Here is a 25,058-nt window from a genome sequence, read left to right as displayed (position 1 = left end):
GTTCCCAACATTACCCTGAGGTTTGGTGATATTTACTAGGTGGGCTCCCAGGACTTAGTATACATGAGTCACAGGACTCATATGGCTGTGATTTATTATAGCCAAAGGATACAAAGCAAACTCAGCAAAGGGCAAAGACCTGAGGCAGATTTTGGAGAAATTAAACATGAGCTTCCAATAGTCCTGTCCCAGTGGAGTCACATGGAATGTGCTTAATTCTTCCCACAGTGAGTTGTGACAGTATGTGTCTACCAGGGAAATTCTTTAGAAACTCAGCTCCCCAAGTTTTTAGTGGGGTCCTCTCTGCTTAGCACATATTGAGATTTTACATTCTTAAAAGAAAAGCAGGTGGTTTGTATAAACTGTATAGACTGTACAGGTTAGGTACTCTAATCCTTTAGGGAAAGTTTTGTATCAGCGTGAGGAACTGTTTACTAGTTAAGGTCTCAGATGCCAGCCAGGGGTCATACTTGTAAGCAGGCTTTTCCAAAGACTTTTCTTGAGCCTGCTCTGTTCTTTTTTTCAGCACAGCCACACCTACTTGCAAAGGACAATGGGAAATGTAGCCTCTAGATAGGTAGCCACATGGCTAATCAAACACAAGAGTGGATTTGAAAGGACAGCTAGCCGTGTCTTACGGAATTAAGTACACTTTGTGATTTTGCACGCATTGCTTAGACTCTCTGCTCCTTTGGTTACTACATGTGCATCTGAAATAACACATACATTGCACTGTGCTTGGTGCACAGTAAGTGCTCAATAACAGATTATTATCATCATTATTATTAGTCTATTCTTAGTCTTTTTTGTTTCTCTGTTTTTTTGGCCATGCTCTGCAGCCTGTGGGATCTTATTTCCCCACCCAGGGATTGAATACAGGCCCCTACAGTGAAAGTGCCAAGTCCTAACCACTGGACCACCAGGAAATTCCCAGTCTATTCTCAGTCTTATTATTAGTCTATTTATATGGGTTCATTTATCTTTTCCTTTCTATTCTTAAGCCACCAGAAACAGAATTTTACCAGAAGTGGATTCTGGACTGTTACTTTCCTACCAGCTTTCTCTCTTGCAGATTTTGGGGTCATTTTCATAGAATAACCTACATGTTCTCAAGTCCCTAGCCTTTGGAGATCATCCTTTCCTTTAGCATACAAATATTATAGTCAGTATCTCCATCCCAACCCAACTACAGGGAATTCAAACTTCTCCCAGATTTTCCTGAGTCTTTTTGATTTAAAAAAAAATTATTATTTTTTATTCTTGATTTTCTTGGTGGGGTGTTACATGTCCTGATTGCTGCCTGTCACTCTTGCTATGAACTCTTTGGTTTCTCTTTGATCATTTCCCTGATCTCCCTGTGTTTTCAACCTTCCATTATCCATTTTACCCTCAAAGGTGCACAGGAGCCTCCCTTCATTCTTTAGAGCTGGGCTTGCACAAGGCTGCCATATGTTTGCTTTATGTCAGTGAATAAAAGTCATGGAAGATTTATGAGTAAGGGAGAAGATAAATGAAAATTTGATACCTGACATCACAATGTCTGAAGTTCTTTTTAAGACACACCCTGACGTGCTCCTTCTCATCTTCTCTTGTTCTTGCCTTTCACCTCTCTAGTACGGTCTGCCCTGTTGCTGGAACCCACTACAGAAAAGTAGATCTCTTACAGATATTCTCTATACTACCTGGTATAGAGGTTTAGATCCAAATCTCCTCAACCCATGCCACCAGATGATGAAAAGTCCCGCAACATTAAAAAAAAAAATAGAGAAAGCAAACAAAAAACCTCGAAATAAAAATTTTAAGAAAATTGCTCTTTATCTTTCTGTTATATCAACATTTTTAGTTAATCCACCTTCATGATTTTTCATAACTTGAACCTATTCCTTCAGGTCTATTTGTACTACTTTCTTCTTTGTGCTTCAGTTATTTCAGTTCCTCCACATGTTCTGTCCAGCCTCTGAGCCTTTGCACATGCTGTGCTCACTGCTGGAAACACCTTTCCTACCTCTGCAACTGGCTGAATCCTGTACATTCTTTTGTTGTTGTTGTTCAGTGCCAAGTCATGTCTGACTCTTTGCAACCCCATGGACTACAGCATGCCAGATTTCCTTGTCCCTCTCCATCTCTATACATTCTTTTAGTATAAGTTTCAGTTCAGTTCAGTTCAGTCGCTCAGTTGTGTCTGACTCTTTGTGACCCCATGAATTGCAGCATGCCAGGCCTCCCTGTCCATCACCAACTCCCAGAGTCCACCCAAACCCATGTCCATTGAGTCAGTGATGCCATCCAGCCATCTCATCCTCTGTCGTCCCCTTCTCCTCCTGCCCCCAATCCCTCCCAGCATCAGAGTCTTTTCCAATGAGTCAACTCTTTGCATGAGGTGGCCAAAGTACTGGAGTTTCAGCTTTAGCATCATTCCTTCCAAAGAACACCTAGGACTGATCTCCTTTAGGAAGGACTGGTTGGATCTCCTTGCAGTCCAACGGACTCTCAAGAGTCTTCTCCAACACCACAGTTCAAAAGCATCAATTCTTTGGTGCTCAGCTTTCTTGACAGTCCAACCCTCACATCCACACATGTCTACTGGAAAAACCATAGCCTTGACTAGATGGACCTTTGTTGGCAAAGTAATGTCTCTGCTTTTGAATATGCTATCTAGGTTGGTCATAACTTTCCTTCCAAGGAGTAAGCGTCTTTTAATTTCATGGCTGCAGTCACCATCTGCAGTGATTTTGGAGCCCCAAAAAATAAAGTCTGACACTGTTTTCACTGTTTCCCCATCTATTTCCCATGAAGTGATGGGACCAGATGCCATGATCTTCGTTTTCTGAATTTGAGCTTTAAGCCAACTTTTTCACTCTCCTCTTTCACTTTCATCAAGAGGCTTTTTAGTTCCTCTTCACTTTCTGCCATAAGGGTGGTGTCATCTGCATATCTGAGGTTCTTGATACTTCTCCCGGCAATCTTGATTCCAGCTGGTGCTTCTTCCAGCCCAGCATTTCTCATGATGTACTCTGCATAAAAGTTAAATAAGCAGGGTGACAATATACAGCCTTGACATACTCCTTTTCCTATTTGGAACCAGTCTGTTGTTCCATGTCCAGTTCTAACTGTTGCTTCCTGACCTGCATACAGGTTTCTCAAGAGGCAGATCAGGTGGTCTGGTATTCCCATCTCTTCAAGAATTTTCTGCAGTTTATTGTGATCCACACAGGCAAAGGCTTTGGCATAGTCAATCAAGCAGAAATAGATGTTTTTCTGGAACTCTCTTCCTTTTTCCATGATCCAGCGGATGTTGCCAATTTGATCTCTGGTTCCTCTGCCTTTTCTAAAACCAGCTTGAACATCTGGAAGTTCACAGTTCACGTATTGCTGAAGCCTGGCTTAGAGAATTTTGAGCATTACTTTACTAGCGTGTGAGATGAGTGCAATTGTGCGGTAGTTTAAGCGATTTTTGGCATTGCCTTTCTTTGAGATTGGAATGAAAACTGACCTTTTCCAGTCCTGTGGCTAGTGCTGAGTTTTCCAAATTTGCTGGTATAAGTTTAAATGTCATTTATTCTGGTGAGTTTTTTCTGAACTCTATTTTAGATTAGATTCTCCTACTTTGTGTTGTCATAATAACTGTATTAGTTTTCTAGAGCTTCTATAACAAATTACCACCAACTGTGGCTTAACACAACACAGATTTATTCTCTCACAGTTTTGGAAGATGGATGTCTGCTGTCAAGGTGTGAACAGGGCTGTCCTCTCTCTACAGGCTCTAGAGGAGGATCCTTCCTTGCCTCTTCTGGTGGTTGTCAACAATCCTTAGCGCTTGGTTTGTAGATGTATCTCTCCACTGTCTGCCTCTCTCTTCACATGGATGTCTCCCCTGGGTGTCTTTATGTGTCTCATGACTTCCTCTTGTCTTCGTTACCTCTGCAAAGATCTTATTTCTGAGTAAGGTCACATTCACAGGTACAAGGATTAGGACTTCAATGCCTCTTTTGGGGTGGGTGGGCTACCTACTTGTAACAGTAGCATACATACATAGCACAGTAGTTATTTCTTTAGATTGTTTTCCCTAGACTAGGTCTCCTGAGAGCGGAGACCTAGTCTGTTTTATTTATCATTATATGTCCTGGGCCCAGCAGAGAATCTGGCCCATTGCAGAAGCTCAGAGAATATTTGAATAAATAAAAACCCTCAAATTCAAAATTCTCTGGGTTTTCCACTCAACTACTTCTTCCCTCTCCCAAAGCCTCAGTGTCCTTTAGAATTCCTGAATCTTGGTCAACAATCACCACATCCTACTGAACTAGCCGCTACGTATCTTTTGCTGATGACTGCCATTGCCTTCTCTCCTTTCAGTCATTCTCACCATCCTAATCCATGTCTTGCCTGGACTACAATGAAGGCCTCTGATATATTCCTCCAGCAATCTCTTCCTGCTTCTTTTCCATCCATTTCCCACACTGCAACTTGAGTGAGCACATTAAAATGTAAATCACAGATGTCATTCTACTCCTTAAATACTGTCAATGCCTTCTCATCACATATGGGATAAATTCCCAATTTTTATGGCTTTTGTAAATTATATTTTTATATTAATATGGCTTCTGATGCTCTCAGTCTGGTCTCAGCCTTCCTCTCCATCCACTCTCAGCTATCCTTTTTCTCATTCTTTATGCCCTGGACATCATGTATTTTTCATGGTCTCAACCATAGTGTGCACTTTGTGGATTCAAACCACTGCACATGCTGTTCCCTCAGGCTGGAATGCTCTTCCCACCCATCTTGGCCTGGCTAACTCCTATATTATCTTCCACATCTCAGCCCGAACCCCTCTTCCTCAATTAGATCTCCATTACTGCCCTCCCCAGACATAGTTAGATGCCTCCACTACTGGGGTGCGTAATAGGGTTCTTGGTATGCCTCGCATTTCTCTTTTGTAAACCTCCTCACATTTACATCCTTTGTTCCATGTCTGCCTTCCTGCCGTAGTGTAAACCACATGAACAAACATGTTTACTTGTTCACCTTTGCATCCCCAGCATCACCTAACATATATGATGCTCACACACTCTTTTTTGAAGAGTGGAGGTGTTTGTTAACTGCTTTTTCTCTTGCTCTTTGAATTTAGTTCTGATTTTCAGAAACCTGCTTGTGATGCATGGTTTCTAGAAAGCAGAGTATGTGGCTCTTCTTTTGCTTAACTCCTCTCGGTTCTTGACTCCTGTGGACTTTCCCTTGCTGAGCAGAACTCCTCCCCCAGAGGAAGACATCTGTGGTGGTTAGGGTGGGAAAAGCTTTACTAAGAAGACAGACTTTATATGGCTGGGACTTAAAAGGGGAAATCTATGCCAAATTCCCAACATAATATTGATATGAGATGTAGGGACCATGTGCACTTCCCCAGATTGTCTCTCTTACCACCACTCTCGGCTGGGGTAAGAGGAGAAGGCGGATGGAGAATATCGCTGGTGGGAAAGAAAATGGAGGCAGATATACATGCACTGACTAGCCACTGTCTCCTCTAGAAGGTCTTAGAATGTTTCTTCCTAAGTCTTACTGTTTTTTCCCTTAAGATAAAGACTCATAAGCACACAGCACTAGTAACTTCCCCACTCATTGACCAACAGCATATATCCCTAAGAATTGAAGTATCTTAGGTTTGATTATCTGGGAGAAGGCAATGGCACCCCACTCCAGTACTCTTGCCTGGAAAATCCCATGGACGGAGGAGCCTGGTAGGCTGCAGTCCATGGGGTCGCTAAGAGTCGGACACGACTGAGCGGCTTCACTTTCACTTTTCACTTTCATGCATTGGAGGAGGAAATGGCAACCCACTCCAGTATTCTTGCCTGGAGAATCCCAGGGACAGCGGGGCCTGGTGGGCTGCCGTCTATGGGGTCGCACAGAGTCGGACATGACTGAAGCGACTTAGCAGCAGCAGCAGGTTTGATTATCTATGTGTGGTTTCTTCATTCAGTAAATGTTAACTGGGGCCTGCTTTGACTGTGTGGATCACAACAAACTGGAAAATTCTTAAAGAGATGGGAATACCAGACCACTTTACCTGCCTCTTAAGAAATCTGTATGCAGGTCAAGAAGCAAAAGTTAGAACTGGACATGGAACAGCAGACTGGTTCCACATTGGGAAAGGAGTACATCAATGCTGTATATTGTCACCCTGTTTATTTAACTTATATGCAGAATACATCATGAGAAATGCTGGGCTGGAAGAAGCACAAGCTGGAATTAAGATTGCTGGAAGAAATATCAATAACCTCAGATATGCAGATGACACCGCCCTTATGGCAGAAAGCAAAGAACTAAAGAGCTTCTTGATGAAAGTGAAAGAGGAGAGTGAAAAAGTTGGCTTAAAGCTCAACAAACTAAGATCATGGCATCTGGTCCCATCACTTCATGGCAAATAGATGGGGAAACAATGAGAGACTTTTTTTGGGCTTCAAAATCACTGTAGATGGTGATTACAGCCATGAAATTAAAAGATGCTTGCTCCTTGGAAGAGAAACTATGACTAACCTAGGCTGCATATTAAAAAACAGAGACATTGCTTTGCCAACAAAGTTCCATCTAGTCAAAGCTGTGGTTTTTCCAGTAGTCATGCATGGATGTGAGAGTTGGACTATAAAGAAAGCTGAGTGTTGAAGAATTGTTGCTTTGGAACTGTGGTGTTGGAGAAGACTCTTGAGAATCCCTTGGACTGCAAGGAAATCCAACCGGTCCATACTAAAGGATAATAGTCCTGAATATTCATTGGAAAGACTGATGCTGAAACTGAAACTCCAATATTTTGGCCACCTGATGCGAAGAGCTTACTCATTGGAAAAGACCCTGATGCAGGGAAAGATTGAAGGTGGGAGAAAGGGATGACAGAGGATGAGATGGTTGGATGGCATCACTGACTCAGTGGACATGAGTTTGAGTAAACACCAGGAGTTGGTGATGGACAGGGAGGCCTGGCGTGCTGCAGTCCATGCGGTCACAAATAGTCAGACACGACTGAGTGACTGAACTGAATTGAATATTCATGTTCTGGGCTGTGGGCTCAGGATGCAAAGATGAATAAATAGAGTCTTCCTTCTTGTGGAACCCATATGCTGACTGGAAAGAAAAATCCACCCATTTTAAGATGTGATACAGTATGGTCATTGATGTGATGGACAGATCTGTGCAGTTTGAGGAACCCAGGAATAAAAACTTCTAGTTATTATTCAGAAGCTTGCATATTGCTATGTCTTCTGTAAGTGGTTATACCATCTTAAAGGTGTGTGATTGCATCTTTAAAATGTATTCCCTGTATTTTTTTGGGATTTTCTACCTCATCTGTCAGTTCCCTGTGAGGCGGAGGACCTAAAGGTTAAGAGTAGGGAGCCTGGAGGCAGGAAGACTGGGCCTGTGGTTTACTTTTCAGCTGGGTAACTAAGGGAATCACTTATTCTCCCACCTCCAGAGAAAAGTGTGCAAATGCAAGGATTAAATATGATGCATGCAATTCATTGTGCTTGGTGCCTGGCATGCAATAGGTGCTCAATTATATCTTCCTCCAGGTGACTGCAGCTTTTTGTTTTAGTGGTGGTGGTAGTGACAGAAACTTGTTTATACTAAGCTTCATGGGACACACACAGAGGTTTAGTTGCTTTTTTTTCTTTAAAAAAGAAGTTTATTGTTATAAAAACAGCCTAAACATTATATAAATACAATATAAATATGCCTTTAAAAATATGCATAAGTTAGCAAATTTTTTGAGGTAAGCCTACACATTTCAAGAAATGATTTGTCTCCAAAACAATAAGGACATTCAAGCCGCATAGCCATTTTTACGTTACTTTTTCAAACCAAATACATAAAATATTTCAAGTGGCACTTCATAAAAATATAAATACTTATCATGTATATAAATTAACTCAAAATCACATATTTAAATATCAATAAATTAAAGATAAAATAGTGTCCTAACGCTCATACTTTTAGTTCTTCATAGAGAACAACATAAGTTGTGTGCCCAGTGGACAGGTTTCTGACCAGAGGAGGGAATGCCCAGGAACTACCACAATCATGGGAGCCCCAGCTACTTCATCCGAATAGCTCTCAGGCTGAACTGCAGGAAATTCTCAAGGTTTCTCAGGATGAGGATAATCTTTGCGTTCTTTACCCACTCGTTTGAAGACTGCATCTTCTCCAGCAGGTCAGTGTTTGTGGCTGGAGTGGTTATTAGATCTGCGATCTTTACATGAAGGAAACACAAAACAAAAGGAATTGTTTAAATATTGAAGAAGTCTTTTGCAGTGGAGAGGCGCTGTGGCCTGTGGGAAGATATTCAAACAAATTTGGAGCGAAGGAGCAGATGTGGGCCACTGGCCTTGACTCGCCCAGATGGGGGGAGGTCCTCTGCTCTGAGCCCACCCAGCATGAGACCCTCTCACAGCAACTGAGCTCTGATACTTTTTGCTGCTCTGTCTCTGTTGGACCATAAGCATCTCATAAGTAGCCATCGTATCTTACTTGTCTTATGTCATCCTAAACAGTGCCTGGCACAAAGTTAGAATTCAGTAGATGTATGAAGAACTTTTAGTTAAAGGCATTTTAATGGGTTCTTCGGGGGCCTCTAACTCTAATACTTTTCTTTGGCTTTGCTCTCACCCATCCATCTGACATCTATTAAGAGTCAGCTGCTCTGGCGGCATAAACAGAATTGGGGAAGATTTTTCCATAGACCCACTGACTTGGAGCTAAGTCATGGTGGAAGGCCTCGCACCTCCACCTGTGATCCTGGAGCACTGCAACCTCAGCATTGCCAGGCGCTTGTTAGAAATGTGAGTCTCAGGTCTCACCCCAGACCTGTTGAGTCAGACTCTGCACTGTAACAAGATCCTCTAGGTGAAGGTGTCTGCACCTTCAACGGGGAGAAGCCCTGGTACAAGGGACTCAGCTAGGAAAGGGAGGCAGGATTAGCACCAATGTGCCTGCTTCTCCTTCTCTTTGTGCTATGGTTCATCTGCAAACTGTGCCATCAAGCTTATACCATGTGGCATTTGAATGGCTAGCTGGTAGTGACCAAAAAGCCCTTGGTACATGCTCTTCCAGCCTTTAGCCTTTTCTCTGCATTAACTCCTTGGCAAAAGAGTATGGGAAAGTAGTTGAAACTACCATAATAACAAGAATGTCATTTGGCAATCTTAAATAGTTTTTGTGCTCTCTGTTCTTTGTTATTATGGATTGTTACTTGAGGTTGGATATGCTTCCTTCTGCCTCTACAGATACTTTTTCCCCTTATTTCTTAAACTTTTAGAAGTTAATGTTAAAACTCTCCCCCTTAACTGAGTTTTAAATATAGTTATTGATGTCATTTGCAGAAGACAGGAAAAAGAAAAAGCTTTAACTTGAGGAAATATTTGTCAGATCTTTTCCTTTACACACAGCCATCTCTTTTGAATTGGCTTTGCACTGCCGAGTTGTCTAGGCCGCCTTCTTTGAGTCAGGCGAGGGGACACTCACCTTTTGCTTCAGGATCTGGATCAGTGTTCTGATATTTTTCCTCAAATCCCTGACATTTTCCTGATTTCCCTCATACTCGTTCTGGAGGTAGTCCAGGTATATCTGATACTCCAGAAGACCAGCAGTGGTTCTGATCAAGCAAATCGCCTAAGAGAAAAGACAGTGGGAAAACTGGTTATTGCCAGCAAGGCATAATTGATTTTAGAAATGTAAATTGCTATAATTCAACAACTTCTGCCTGTTCCCCTCCAGGGAACTTCAAGTACTTCTTAAGCATCATGTTTTGAGACATTGGACAGCATTAGCTGCCCCATTTAAAATACCTGCACAACGAGAGGCACCACTTAAATGTTTCCCAAAGCCCAGTAGATGCTAGATTATGGCAAGGGGCCATCCTCTGTTACACCCCATAATGCTCTTCCCGCTGGCTGCACTCCTGCCCTTGTCAATGTCAGGGTGAAACCTCCTTTTATGAAATAAGCAGAAGTCAGTGGAGGTTACTGCACTGTCTGAAGGAGAAGGGTGTAGAGAATGATCTCGGCAGGGAGGGCAGGCCTAGATCCTGCTAAGGGCAGCCAAAGAGGAGAAAGGTTCCTGGACCACCTTACCCATGATGAACTAGCTAAACCTCTGGGGTTTCCTAACACTTGACAGTGGTAAAAATCCCAGCCCAGAGGGGCTATATTTGACGAAGTTGTTAAAAAATAAGTTGCCTTTAATATCATTTAAGTTGGCCTCCTCATGAAATCTACATGGTATTCTTTATATTAATCCCCTTCTTCATTGCCTGCCTGGTCTTTATATATACAGATGCTTCATGCAAGAGGGAGAACTTTTGACTAGGGAGTACTGAAAAGTGAACGTAATGCATTTGTACCTGATTGAACCCAGATTGGAAGCATCCGTCCTTTTCCTCCATTTTTGGAAGATTCAGCTTATTTTCTGCCAGTGTCTCCTTGCTGCTTTCACACTCATCATTCTTCTCACATATCTGGGAAAGAATATCAGAACCGTTATCTTATAAATGCCCCTAAAACTCACACCACTAGAGGGCTGATGCATGATCTATCATGGCCAGGAAGTTCTCTAAGAAAAGTGAAGTCACAGTCCATTAGCACCCAGGCAAGTGAGCTCTACAGAAGATGGGCACATGGGTTCAGTTCTAGCCTCACCCGTGACTTCATGGTTGTTATGTATTCCCAGTCTCAGTGTCCCTATATCTGCAAGTTGGGGATAATGAAAAACCTGCCCATTAAGTTTATTGTGAGGACAAAACAATATTTTATAAAGTGTCAGCACATAGTAGGTAACATAATAAATGATAGGAATTTTGATAATAATTGGATGACTATAAGTTGAGCCAGAATTATATGTCCCAGCTGGAAGGATCTTTCAGATCATCTAGTCCAATTCCATGATTTTACAGATGGAGCCCAGAGGTGCTGAAGAATTTGCCCAAGATCACAAAGCTTGTCCAGCAGAATCAGAGTTAGATTTGGGACTCCCAGTTGCCTCTCCTGTATTATTTTCTTTCTACCAAAGCAGAGCCAAACTACCTTACATTTAAAGCTTGGGAGCTGCTGTAGCCTATGGATGATTTTGCCACTTTGGTGGACTATCAGGTATGCGTCTTACGTGCCAGAATGACTTTGGGGAATCCCTAACCTCTGGGCTGGCATAACCTAAAAGTACTGTGACTGTCCTGAGAAGCTGAACAGTCATTTCAGGTGGTGCTTTTTAATCCTCCTAAAGTCCAAATCACACAAAAAAATTGACAGACCTTAGTTTTTGGTTATGGAAAAGGAAATCCTGAGAGGCAGTGTGATCCACAGCTCATGCCAGGAATGGAGCTGAGAATGGGCCAGGGGGCAGGGATCCCAGCATCACTGTATATTTTTCAGGATGAAAAGGAACCATCTGAGACCAGGAGCAGAGGAGAAATTACAGGACATAGTCTGCCCCTTTGGCTTCAAGTCTGAACTGCCTCCAAACCCAGCAAAGACCTCCCAATGCAGAAGCCCCCATTCACATCCAAGAGCAAGGAAATAGATGCCCACATGGGTGCTCATCACCCTGGAGCGAGCCTACCCACCTCCTTTCTCATTGCAGAGATTTTGTCGACCATGCGCTTAATGAGAGCTTCGGTTTTCTCTGGAGTGGTCAGAAGTAGTCTGCCTGGGGTGGTGTCATTTTTGAAATCTTCTCCCAGGGGACCCGGGGTAGGGAAAGCAGAAGTCATCACCAGGAGCAGCCCCAGGGAGACAGCGAATGGAGTGAAGGCGCCTGTGACAGAGCAGAGGGAGAGCAGCCAGTGAGCAGACTGCGCCGCTGGGGGAGCTGTGCTTCTGGCTGCTGGCCGCCCGCCAGCCCTCACAGCAGCGGACACACACCCCCCTCCTTCGCCGCACGGCTGCCAGGCCGTTCCTGGGCTAAGGATTTCCTTCACTTACTTGTGAAGCGGGAGTTCATAGCTGTTCCTGGAGGGCAGATGGAGCTCTCTTTCGTTCCTGGTGGGCCCGAGGGCAGACTGAGTCTCAGACATCCCCGGTCTCATATTTATTGGGGGTTGAGACTCTAATATTGAGACTCATGGGAAAATCCCACATTTGATAAATCTTTGTTGGAGGGTGGGGGTGGGGCCAGAGCGGGTGGGGCTGATTGGAAACCTTATTAAGATTGCTCAATGTGACGTCCTTTAGCATCACAGGAATCAAACCAGGGCAAAAAGTGCCGCGTAGAAGCTTAGATCATTACTAAAGCTAGTCCTCAGAAGCTGGATCACTCTTTCTTTACTTTTTTTTTTTAGTGACTCAGCACATTAGCATGTCTTGAGAAAAAGTAAAGCTGAAATCATGCACAGAGTTTTAGAGGGGTAGCGGGTGGGGAGAAGCTAAGGCTGACTGATTTTAAAAATACTTTAATTACCACTGGTTAGGCTTTAGTATTCCAGTTTATTTGTATTTGTAAAAAACCTAAGATGTTCTGACCTCAGTTTCCTCAGACCACTCCACAGCCTGCTGGCCTGGGATTACAAATAATATACTATGAGCCTCTCCACCCCTCCACTCCCTCAAAAAGGATACTGTGAGCCCTCAGCAGTACTGTTATTTCCTGGCTCTCACTGTGGCCAGCTGTTGCAGAACCTCCTGACTCCCCCCACATCTTGTGGACGTTCTCTAGGAGTCTCCAGGTGCAGTGGGGGTTCACACATAAATGCCGCCACGAGGCATCTGCCAGCTTCCTCCTCACCTGCGCCTGCTCACTTGGGCCAGATCCGTCACAGCCCTGCTCATTCCCTAGTGGCCTTTTGGGGATGTTCCCCGTGAAGACCCTGATCTCTGTCCAAGGAGGTTGTCTTGTGATGCTGGTGCTATCCCTACCACTGGCTATAGGGTGATCCTGCTCCCACTGGGAGGACCCTGGGTCTGGGTCTGCTGGTGTCCTCAATTTACTGACACCCACTGGGTTCAGGGTAGAAGTAGGGAGAATACCACTCACCTCTTTGGTAGTATGTCAGAGGAGGATCTTGTGGCATTTTCTGGAGCTTGTGTTCATAGCTGTATGACTTGATTTGAATCCAGAGGCAACTGAGAAGAAATCTACTGATAGAACAGGACTCTGGGTTTGGAATCACACTTCCCCTCCAATGCCTCAGGCTTCCATGTTGGGTTGAGCTAGTAGAGGCTTCCTCGGTTCTTACAATATCTTTTGCAAGAGGGTCCTTGGTTTCATGCAGAAGATCTGTATACCAGGCCGTTCCCCCCAGTCTCCCAGACATCCAGACAGCTCAGAAGATTGGTTCCAGACTGCAAGTAGGACCCTTGTATGACACCAAGGGAAAAAAAGCCCTCTTTTTTTGTATGTTTTGTTTACAAAACACAGTGTTAACATCACAATCAACTTCTTTACTTTGCAAAGAGGATCTTGTCAGGATTGCTAAAACAGGGACCTCAGCTAGGGTATTTAAAACACAAATTGATTTACTTAAGTTTTGTTTTGTGAACAACATGTTGGGACCTGCCTATTGGGGAACGCGAGGTCATTCATTCTTTCACTGACTTTCTAAATTGAGAGGCAGATCCTGTAGTGGTGGTAGCTTGGTTTGGAGTTTGAAAATGAAAATGGCAGAGGATAGCTGAATGGTTTCGCTTTTAGTGCTCTTGGGTCTTGAGCTACTCAGATGCCCCCAACCAAGCCTCCTGTACTGAACGAAACCACCACTCCTGGCTCCCCTGCAATGCACGTGCTGGGCCTCTGTAGTGTGGGACTGCTTCGTCTCATATTTCCATTTTTTATAAAATATGACTCAGAAAATTTCATACAGTGAATCGACAGCACACAGATTTTTTTTTCAATTAAGAGTTTTAAAAACAGGAAGTACATGTGCATGATAAAATGTTGGGACAGAGCATTAGGGCAGCATGGGAGAAGAAGTTGGTCTCCTTCCTTCCCAGCTCCTCTTCCCAGAGATAGTGCCCGACCTGTGGTGTTTTCAACTAAATCCTCTGTTACTCTAATCTGGTGAGGTGTTCTTGGTGACCTACGTACTCATCTCTGTGTTTACATTGTTGGTTCATATATTGTGTACACCCACACACTTGTACACAAGTATATACACACTATAATTTCCCATTGTCTAGATGATGCTGAGGCGATTTCCTATGGTCAGGTACATGGTAGAGGCACCGGCTCTTGAGTTCACACAGCTTGGCTTTAAAGCCCAGCTCTGCCACTTGCTGTCTGACCCTGGCTAAGAAATGCCAAGGATCTGTGCCCCTTGATTGCTCATCTATAAAACTGGGATAATAGCAGTTCGCTGTGGTAAAGACTGAAAGAGAAGATTGTGTGAAAAATCCCTGGAGCATGGTAATTCTGCAATTAATACTTGCTCTTTGTAACATTCCTTGGCTCAGGGTCTCTGGTTTGGAGAAGTCCTCCAGCCAACTGTGTCAGACAGTCCATATGGAGCCTTGCTTATGAATGAGCCAGACTCCTGTGCCAGTGGTCAGCTAGTCTCCCAGTCTTTTCTCCTCTGAAGAAATCAAATGCATGTTTTTTGAAAGTTAAGTAGAAGATGAAGAAAAGAAAAAAAAAAAAGTGATTTCCTTTCTCTCTCTCTCTCTTAATGGTGAACATTAAGTTCCCCAAACCTGGTCTCTCAATTTAGGTAATGAGCCTAGCTTGTGTCTTGTTGTTACACTGTTTTCCAGGCTTTCTGCTAAGTGTTTTTATGACTGAAGGTTTTAGCCTTCCCCACCCATGATCATCATTATTATTCAAAATCTCGAAAGTGACCCTCGACTGTGAAGGAGTCTGACTTAATCTCAGACCTTGTGCTTCTGGCAGCCCTGGAAGGGTGAATTGTGTGTGGGTGGGAATGCAAGTGTATGGGGAGGCTGAGAGGACGCTGTTGGGCACCACCTTACACACTGGTAGCATCTAGGGTCTTTATTAACATCCTGGCCTTGGGTTGCCGTTTGCTTGTTGGAGAAAAGGGTTCTTTGCTCCAAAGCATTAATGCAACATCCGTAACTCCACCATGATAGCTTCTGTGCTTTGGATGTCAGTGGATATTCCCCTTGGAGAGCTCATCCCTCATATTTTAATATGTACAAATGATTAGGAAAGGCCATGCTGTCAGCATTTATTAACTAGTAATAGCCGCAACTGCTGGATTGCAGCATCACTGATTTGAAGTGACCACCAGCTGAGACCAAGAGAGGCCTGACAGATGGGGGGAAGAAGGAAAACACCAAGGAACTTTGCTTCCTCTACCCTTGTCTAGGCTGGCTGGTCCTTTCTGTGCCCCTTAGGATTACTGCCCATGACTGCCCTCCTACATGTTGGTGGAATCCAGTTCAGAGAGTCCATCAATGCATTCAAAGTGAAGGGGGAAAAGTAACTGCCATTCAGTATTAAGCTCCCAGGAGAAGAGGTGGCGTCCACATCTCACAGGTTAAAATGTGGAGTTGTGCTCCTGTGTCTTTATTCTAGTGGGTAGGGTTGGGTTGGTTCTGTGATTTAGCAGGAGGGAGTATCCCAAGAAAAAAGAGAAGTCACCGGCTGCTTGAGAACTGGCAGTTGCTGTCAGAACGCAGTTTCACTTGTCACTAAGTCCTCAGAGTCTGTAAACCGCAACAGTGGGTTATTTAGCAGCTCCTTCCGGGGCTGAGTCCTACTGAGCAGACCAGCCAGGACTGTAAGGCTCTGGGAAATGTCTTTGCTTTGAGAAAAGTGGTGCTATTACTGGGAGTGAGAATATTAGGGACATGCAGTGCGTCTACTTGGAAAGGGCTGGCTGCTTTTGGATGGGGGGCCAGGCCTGGATACCAAAGCTCTGGGCAGTTCTCAGGCCAGCCCAGCTTCTGTCCTGGACCTCACGACCTCAGCTCTGACGTCCTGCTGTAGCTCCTAGCGACTTCTTGGTCTGGCCTCAGCTTTTGGAGGGCAGAGATGTGCAGGGTTGTATCTAGCCTCTCCCTCTGTTAGAGACACGGCTGCAGTGCCAGGTTTCTGATCCACAACTGTGCAGAAGGAGGCGGGGTATCTGTTCTGGGCCCTCATTGTTTTGGTATGTGCTGAGTTATCGTCCCCTGCTGAAGTGGGAAATCCCAGGCATTTTAGGAGGGAAGTGGCTTCTCCTGGGGCAACCACGTAGACTCCCCCACTTTGAGGACGAGCCCTCTCCCCACGTCCCTCTGGTCTCTGAGCCTGGAAGAGCGGGCCCAGGAAGCTGCATTGGTGAGGAGATCTTACTTGATGCTTCTGAAGGAGCCCACTGCTCTGAACCCCAGGGCTGGGGAGGTTCCCCTGGGCTGAGTTTCAGTGTTTTATCTCTTTTCCATCTGTAGGGTTGACCTTCTTTGTCTGTGGCTGCTGGTTCTGCTTTACTATTAGGAAATCAACTCATCAGCAAGGAGCACTGAGTTAATTTATTCTCATGAATTATTTGAACCATCTTTGGTTTCTCCAAAGGTCTCAGTTCTCTTGAGTTCAGTGTCATAGAAACTAAGCATGTAACACCATTGGCTGGTTCCTTCTACTCTTTTCCCTCAAAATTAAGGTACTAGTAACCCATTTGAAAGCATCACATGTGATGGTTAAGACTAGGGGATTCTGCTATGATGTATTTTACCTCTCTTCCCTGCCCTTTTGGCTACTTATTTGCAAAAAAGAGACTCTCTTTGTCTCTTTAAATTATACCTTAATATGTGTTCTTCTTAGCAAGCTGAATCCATGAAAGTAGGGAAAGTCTCTCTAATCTTCTTGATGGAATAATTTCCATGATATTCTTTGGACATGTTGAATGCTCTGTAACTGAGCCATTGGGGTTTATTACTTCTCAAAGCAAGATCCACCTTGAGTGATCAAAAATATCACTGAAGTAATAAGGTAAGCAGGTAATAAGTTAAGCAGGTAAGGTAACCAGGTAAGCAGGTCAAAGAGCCATAGGTAATTTCTTTATTATTCCTCGAAGCAAGATCCACCTGGATTGATCAAAAATATCACAGAAGTAATAAGGTAAGCAGGTAAGGTAACCAGGTAAGCAGGTCAAAGAGCCATAGGTAATTTCTTTATTATTCCTCGAAGCAAGATCCACCTGGATTGATCAAAAATATCACAGAAGTAATAAGGTAAGCAGGTAAGCAGGTAAGGTAACCAGGTAAGCAGGTCAAAGAGCCATAGGTAATTTCTTTATTATTCCTCGAAGCAAGATCCACCTGGATTGATCAAAAATATCACAGAAGTAATAAGGTAAGCAGGTAAGGTAACCAGGTAAGCAGGTCAAAGAGCCATAGGTAATTTCTTTATTATTCCTCGAAGCAAGATCCACCTGGATTGATCAAAAATATCACAGAAGTAATAAGGTAAGCAGGTAATAAGGTAAGCAGGTAAGGTAATCAGGTAAGCAGGTCAAAGAAGTAATAAGGTAAGTAGGTAAGCAGGTAATAAGGTAAGCAGGTAAGGTAACCAGGTAAGCAGGTCAAAGAAGTAATAAGGTAAGTAGGTAAGCAGGTAGTAAGGTAAGCAGGTAAGGTAACCAGGTAAGCAGGTCAAAGAGCCATGGGTAATTTCTTCAAGCTATTGAGTTCTGGGTGTGAGATACGTAGTGCACAATCCTTGACTTACAGACCTATTGCCACAGCTCCAGGTGGTGCTGTCCTCACTGTGGCCTTCAAGGCCTGGGCACCCAGGCAGCAGGGCTGGTGGTCTGCTGGCCCTTTGGTCTGCCAGGCCTGCGGCTTCTCCTGTGCTGTGGGGCCTCCACAGTGGTCTGAGTTTCTTGAGGGCTCCGTGGAATGATGGGCCTGGAACTTTCACTCTGGAGGCTGTGTTTCTCATGTGCTGCTTTCCTGTGGGCAAGAGTCATGACAGGAGGAAAGGCCTGCCCTACTATGCCTGTTTGCTTGGCAAGTGATCAGGATGCATGGAAATGGTGTCTTCTTCCCTGGCATTTGGAATTGTCTTTGGTGATACCTTTTCTGGGAGGTGATGAACTTTTACAAGGAGAGATAGCATCCCCAGAGGTGTGTTTGGAGCCTTAGTACTGAAGCAATTGCTGCTAACTACCTCAGATTCTCTTGTCCTGGGACAATCAACACAGAGGCTGTAATACATATTCCTTCCTCTGTGTTCAGTTTGTTCACTGAGGCCCCAGACTCCATTAAGGCAGGTTAGGTGTCAGAAGAGATTCAGGTTCTGGGCTTTTCCCATCTGATATGTGTGGCCATGCTGTTCGTCAGGCGTGTAAAAACTCCCTGGCCTTCATGGCCTGTCTTAGATTTCAAGATTCAGAAGGAGCTTGGGGCTTTTTGCTACCAAAAAAATACTTTGGCCAACTGGAGGATTGGGGGCAAAGTACTCTGTGATCTCAGGGCTCCATTAGAGAGATTTCTCTAAATTCCCTTCTTGCCCCAGCATTCTGTGGATCTTCATTAGTTATGCTTAATAACCCAGAGTCTACTCTTAATAGAGTAAGGGACTCTAAATTAAGAAATAGCTCTTCAAAGTCCAAAAGTCTGATGTCTTGGTTTACACCAAGAGACCTCTTGTGGCTAGTCAGGGTGTCACCCATTTGGACATGCTCTGGACATTGGTGGCCTCAGGCAGACTGACTGATTTGGAAGATGCCAAAGCCCAGACATATCACTGCAAGGTGATAGCAGATTTCTTAGTTATCTGATCAATATTTTAAAATTTAATTGTTTTTAGCTTAAAGAAATAACTACATAAGTAATACATGTTCAGTGTATTGTAGAAATTGAGAAAATAGAGATAGGCCAAAACACTGCATAATAATTTTATCACCCAGTGGTAATCATTGCTTATGCTGTAATTATTGTTCTTGTCATTTTTCTCTGTAGCTACACATCTGTCAGGATATGGGAAATAGAAAAATACCATCCATAGTGTATTATAACCTGCTTTTCTTTTTTTATACTGCTTTGTATCTGTAACATTCTGGGTAATTTTCTGAGTAGAGATGATGTAAACAATGGCTGTAGCCAAACCCATCAGAGCTGAGAAGGGAAACATCGAGTGAGGTTTATTGATTACTGTTGCAGATGCACACTGTTCACTGTTCCCTGGAGAAAGAGGGCATATCTGAATGGGGATAAGATGCATTTAAAACATTCAGTGAGTTTCCCAGGGGGATAACTAATCACTTGTTTGTGGAACAGCATAATCTCTAAATCAGTAAGTCGTGCTGATGGTTTGACAATCATGAAAGTGAAATTTGCAGTTCAACCGATACTTGCTTCTCAGGTGGTTCTGGTAATTTAACATAGCCGAGCTCCGATTGGCTCTTGTGCAGGGCATCGATCTGTAGCTCGTTGCCCTGGGTTTCAGGATGCCTGGGGAGTTGCCACAGGTGATGGTGTCATCACCTCTTCTCATCTAGCTCATTTCCCCTAGTACTTTGAGGTTCCTTGCAGGAGTCTGTTCTACAGAGAGAGGAAAAAAAATTGTACATTTTGATAAGGAGTTTGTAGTCTTGCAACATTTCTCTCCTTTCCAACTCCAGTTCTGGTTGTGTTTCCACCTGTTGGGATTGTGTTGCTTGTGCAAGAAAACCGCATTTCCTGTGGGAGCTGAAGGTAGACCTGTCACAAAGCAGATGCCTGCAGGCCTTGATGTTGGTTGGGAGATATGTTTGGGTAAGAGGTAGACAGCCCTGGCCTCTCTTGATCAAGGACTCTGAGTTGCTAGAATGGGCTACTGCTGGATATGTCAGCATCCCCTAATCCCAACCTCTGCTGCTGATCTGTTTAAAAATAAGTGCTTAACAATAAGCACCTATTTAAGAGACTTTGGACATACAGAATGATGTTCTAGGACTCCTGGCCCTTGGATTCCATAACCACAGTAGTTTTCCTGCTAAGGTATTTTAAGTAATTGAGGATTGATGTGGGATATGAGGGTCAGTCAGGTATTTTTTGAATGCTAAGTGCTAGACTAGATGCTTTACACACATTAGTTCATTTACATTCCACTCTATAGAGTGGCAGTTATTAGCTTTATTTTATGCATTAGGAAACTGAAGCTCAGAGACATTAGATGACTTACCTGAGATCACACAGGCTTCTGTAACTGTGAAGAAGCTTGCTGGTGTTTGGGAGGAGAGGTAAGATGTGGTGGATAGGTTAGGTGTAGGGTTGCCAGGTAAAATATAGGATGCCCAGCTAAATTTCAGGTATACAACAAATAATTTTTAAGGGAAAGTATTTTCCAAATATTGCATGGAATGTACTTATGCTGTAAATGTATTCCTTGTTCATTTGAAATTCAGATTTAACTAGGCATCTTGTATTTTTATTGATTAAAGCTAACAATTTTTGTTAGGTAGACAAAACTATGGAGGGTGAGTTAGAAAGCTAGGTGGAAGTGAAGCAAATAGGGAGCCAAGGAAGATGGTTTGAGGAGGGCGTGGTTTGATGAAAGTGTTTAATCTGAATGAACAGAAAGAAGTCCCCAGGGGATGGAGAAGGAGGTGGGTTTGGAGGCTATTGAAGAACCATCTCAGCGTGAGAACAGGATGGAGCCCAGGCAGATGTACGTTGGGGCTGGCTGGTTCACGTTCAGAGGAGCCAACTGTGTTCATCTCCTCCCGGCTCTGCCCTCCGTGGTTCCTGGTTGTAGCTTTATATTAGACAGGGTAGGTGGAAATTGGCAAAAGCTAGGAATCAGGGCCCCCAGAAGGCTAGTTATTATATGTCTTCCCCCATATCTGTGGGCCTACAGAGATGGAAGGATATTTTGAAGGGCCAAATCAATGCAATCTAGAGATTGGTTATTAAATAGCTGTGGTTTAGGGAGTATAGAGAAAGCATGCAATCAAAGGTTATTTAAGCTTACTTTTCAAAGGCAATTGGTCATAAAACTTTTTAAGGAAAAGTTTGTTTCCTTAAACAAATTGTTCTGGTCAAAACATACTGCTCCTATGTCCCCAAATGAAGGCTGCTGTTTTTATAAATAAATTGACACAGACTGCACACTGAGTTTAGGGGAGTAAGGATATGCACAGCGTAGAATTTTTGTTCTACAGAGTTAGCTGTCCTTGAGTTTCCCCAGCCAGGTGCTGGCTCATGCCTTAGTGGATCAGGGCAGAGACTGAGCCCAGCTCTTGAGCTATGGCCATGTCAGGGACTGAAGACTGGTCACGGTGAGAGAATAAGACTGGTCACGGTGAGAGAATTAGACACAACAAGGCAGCAGCCCATGGGCTTGTGGGTTTCCGCTTTGTCACCGTTCTGTCACAACCAGAACAGATGAGTCAAGAGTCCAGCTTTGGGGCATTTAGTGGACAGGATGAAGAAAGCCCCGAAGCATTCTTAGGGTCCCCAAAGATTGCTGCTTATGTCATAAGTTTTGCTCTTAACTACTAAAATCACAAAAAAATCACTTCTACTGTTATTCTTGGCATTGTGTCTTATTGTACTACATCCTTTTGTTTTTGATTCATCTCTGTTACAGTTCTGTTGCATATTTCTAGGACATTGCATTAGGAAAACAAACATTTAAGTGCCATTAAATTCAACCCTGCCTCCTAATAGTACCCTCCTGATGACAGGAATGTGTTGATATTTGACTGTGTCATAATCAAACTTCAGAATATTGAGTAAAACATAAAATTCCCTGACAGAAACTTGGTTCCACTACATGGCACAGCTCCCAGGCAGATCACATTAGGCTCTAGGCTACAATTTCCTCCTGCTGTCCAAAGGATGTAAGTCTTTTCATAACAGTTTCAGCACAGGGTAGAATGACATCTTGCGGATGCCATGACGTCTCTCTGTTCTGAACTTCCATTAGGACTCAGACCGTGACTTGATCCTCCGGGAAGCTTTTGCTGACCCATTTCCAGGAATAGTGAGGGTCATCTTCTGGGTTCTCCTGCAGTGTCGTGTGCTGTACTAATCAGTTTCCAGACAATGTCATGATGGCACAGGCTCTGGAGCCAGACTGCCTCAATTCAAATTACCATTCTGCATTCTACAGGTGTGGTCAACTGGGAAGTTATTGACCATCTAGTCTTCATTCTTCTCATTTACAAAATAGGGGGTATCAGTTGTACCTTCTCTCATGTAGTTGTTGGAATCTATGTAAGGAGCTTAGCATCCTGCCTGCCACATTGGAAGGACCCAATAATATTACTATTGCTTTCGCTGCAACTGACTGAGAATTTCTTTCTTTTTTTCTTTTTTGGGGGGCTATGCTGTGTGGCTTGCAGGATCTTAGTTCCCTGACCAGAGATGACTGAGAATTTCTTGAGGGGTCCATCTTTCTATGTCAATGAATAGTATGGTTTTAGGCACTAGGCGCTCAGGGCTCGTAAGTGAATGAAAGGTGAGTTCTCCTTTCAATTGACTTGTCAGAAATAGTCATCAAGAGTTTAAAAATAAAAAATACCTTAATTTATGAAAAATTTTTTGTATGTGTGCTTTTAAAAAGTCATATAAAATATTATGCTTGCTTGATTTTTAAATCAAAGATTATAATACTTTCAATTTAGTTCAGTTCAGTCACTCAGTCGTGTCCTACTCTTTGCGACCCCATGAACTGCAGCACGCCAGGCCTCCCTGTCCGTCACCAACTCCCGAAGTTTACCCAAACTCATGTCCATTGAGTCAGTGATGCCAACCAGCCATTTCATCCTCTGTTGTCCCCTTCTCCTCTTGCCCCCAAATCCCTCCCAGCCTCAGGGTCTTTTCCAATGAGCCAGCTCTTTGCATGAGGTGGCCAAAGTATTGGAGTTTCAGCTTCAGCATCAGTCCTTCCAAAGAACACCCAGGACTGATCTCCTTTAGGATGGACTGGTTGGACCTCCTTGCAGTCCAAGGGACTCTCAAGAGTCTTCTCCAACACCATAGTTCAAAAGCATCAATTCTTCGGTGCTCAGCTTTCTTCACAGTCCAACTCTCACATCCATACGTGACCACAGGAAAAACCATAGCCTTGACTAGACGGACCTTTGTTGGCAAAGTAACGTCTCTGCTTTTGAATATGCTATCTAGGTTGGTCATAACTTTCCTTCCAAGGAGTAAGCATCATTTAATTTCATGGCTGCAGTCACCATCTGCAGTGATTTTGGAGCCCCCCAAAATAAAATCTGACACTGTTTCCATTGTTTCCCCATCTATTTCCCATAAAGTGATGGGACCAGATGCCATGATCTTAGTTTTCTGAATATTGAACTTTAAGCCAACTTTTTCACTCTCTTCTTTCACTTTCATCAAGAAGCTTTTTAGTTCCTCTTCACTTTCTGCCATAAGGATGGTGTCATCTGCATATCTGAGGTTCTTGATAATTCTCCCGGCAATCTTGATTCCAGCTTGTGCTTCTTCCAGCCCAGAGTTTCTCATGATGTACTCTGTTTTATCCAACAATTAAAAAATATATACGAATGGATATTTGTTCCATATTCCTGGCAGTACAGTTTACTAAAAGAAGCATGGATTTCACAGACAGACTTGGTTTAAACCCCAACCCCATCATTTACTGTTTGAGTAGCTTTGGGAAAAGCGCGACAGTCCCCTGTGCCTGAGTTTCCTCATTTGTAAATTGTGGCAAAGACAACTTTCCTCCTCATGGTGGTTGTGAAAATTAAATGAAACCACACCCATAAAGCAGACTTATTGGTATATACTAAATTGTCAGCAGATGCTAATTTTTTTTTTTTTTTTTTTAGTTGTATTTAGCAGAGGTGGGGCAAGAGAAAGAAGGCAAGAGAAAGGGAACAGAAAAGGGTCAAGGTAGACACAGCACAAAATAAAAACACAGGAATGAAGAAAACAGGAATGGCCACCAGAAAATACAAATAAAATGGCTTATAGATTTCTTCTTGTTTTTAAAAATTATATATATATATATATAAATTTTTTTTGCATGCATTATATATAGCCATGGCATGAAATTCAGAAGTTTCCAAGGCACACTCAGTATAAAAGAAATTATTTTCAGGCCACTTGAGCCAAACTGTTACCTCATTATGTAACTACTTCAACCATCTTTTTCTAGTGATTCCTTCTAGAAATACTCCAAACATACACTGATAAACAGTATGTTTATATTTCCCATGATTTTTTTCGGCCGCACTTTGAGGTATGTAGGATCTTAGTTCCCAGACCAGGGATTGGACTCACCACCCCCTGCAGTGGAAGGGTGGAGTCTTAACCACTGGACCACCAGGGAAGTCCCAGTATTTCCCACAATTTAATTTTATTCTTCTACGTAAGTGGTGGTGCACAGATGACAGTGTTCTGCACCTTGCTTTCTTTACTGAATGCTTTAGCAGTCATTCCTTTGCGGGAGACACAGGCTGCCTCCTTCCTCTTAGCCCTTGTATTCCATTTATTAACCAGTTCCCCACTGATGGAATTTTAGGTTGTTTCCAATCTTTGGTTATTACAGATACAACTGCAGTGAATAATTTTGTTCATGTGTGATTTCACACATGTGAGTGTAGCAGTGGGATAGTTTCCTAGAAATGGAGGTAGTTCCTCAAAGGATACAGGCAGTTCTACTAGAGACAGAGTTTATATCCAGTTACTCTCCTTCCAGCAAGGTGTAGGAACACCTGTTTCTCATACTCTGGTCAGCACATGATGCTATCAGTCTTGATCTTCACCAGACTGATGAGGGGAAAACATATCTCGGTGTAGTTTTAATTTGCATCCCTCTTATTATAAGTAAGGTGGACCACGGAACCATTTTTATGTGATTTTCCACAAACTCTCCGTTCATGTCCTTGTTTTATTTTCTGATGGTTTTTGATCCTTTTCATATTGCTTTGAAGGAACTCTGTGTGTGTGTGTGTGTGTGTGTGTGTGTGTGTGTGCGTGTGCTGAAGTACAAATTTAATAAAGTCTTTGATCAGGTTTTAATCCATAAGTTATCTATGAAATCAGCCCTCCCCCCACAACTTTTTAGAGCCATCAATAGCTGTGATGGCCATCAATAGCCATCAATGTCTGTGAATACCAGACACCAGCTAGAAAAGTACAGATTCAGGGCTTCATTAGTGCAATACTGCCAGCCGAAAGTTAAAT

General features: G+C 43.3%; 1 protein-coding gene across 1 annotated transcript; it reads right to left on the bottom strand.

Moving 5' to 3' along the window:
• Positions 1–7,670: 7,670 nt before the first annotated feature.
• Positions 7,671–12,083, bottom strand: IL6 (interleukin 6). The gene is made up of 5 exons (XM_019959556.2): positions 11,958–12,083; positions 11,600–11,790; positions 10,385–10,498; positions 9,508–9,654; positions 7,671–8,236 (listed from the first exon to the last, which is right to left on the bottom strand). Exons 1-5 carry the CDS (start codon positions 11,974–11,976, stop codon positions 8,081–8,083), a joined length of 627 nt encoding a protein of 208 aa, XP_019815115.2. The 5' UTR covers positions 11,977–12,083; the 3' UTR covers positions 7,671–8,080.
• Between the last annotated feature and the right edge of the window lie 12,975 nt (positions 12,084–25,058).

The sequence above is a fragment of the Bos indicus genome, chromosome 4, assembly GCF_029378745.1.
Source record: "Bos indicus isolate NIAB-ARS_2022 breed Sahiwal x Tharparkar chromosome 4, NIAB-ARS_B.indTharparkar_mat_pri_1.0, whole genome shotgun sequence".
NCBI lineage: Eukaryota > Metazoa > Chordata > Mammalia > Artiodactyla > Bovidae > Bos > Bos indicus.
This window is presented reverse-complemented; position numbering and strand designations above follow the sequence as displayed.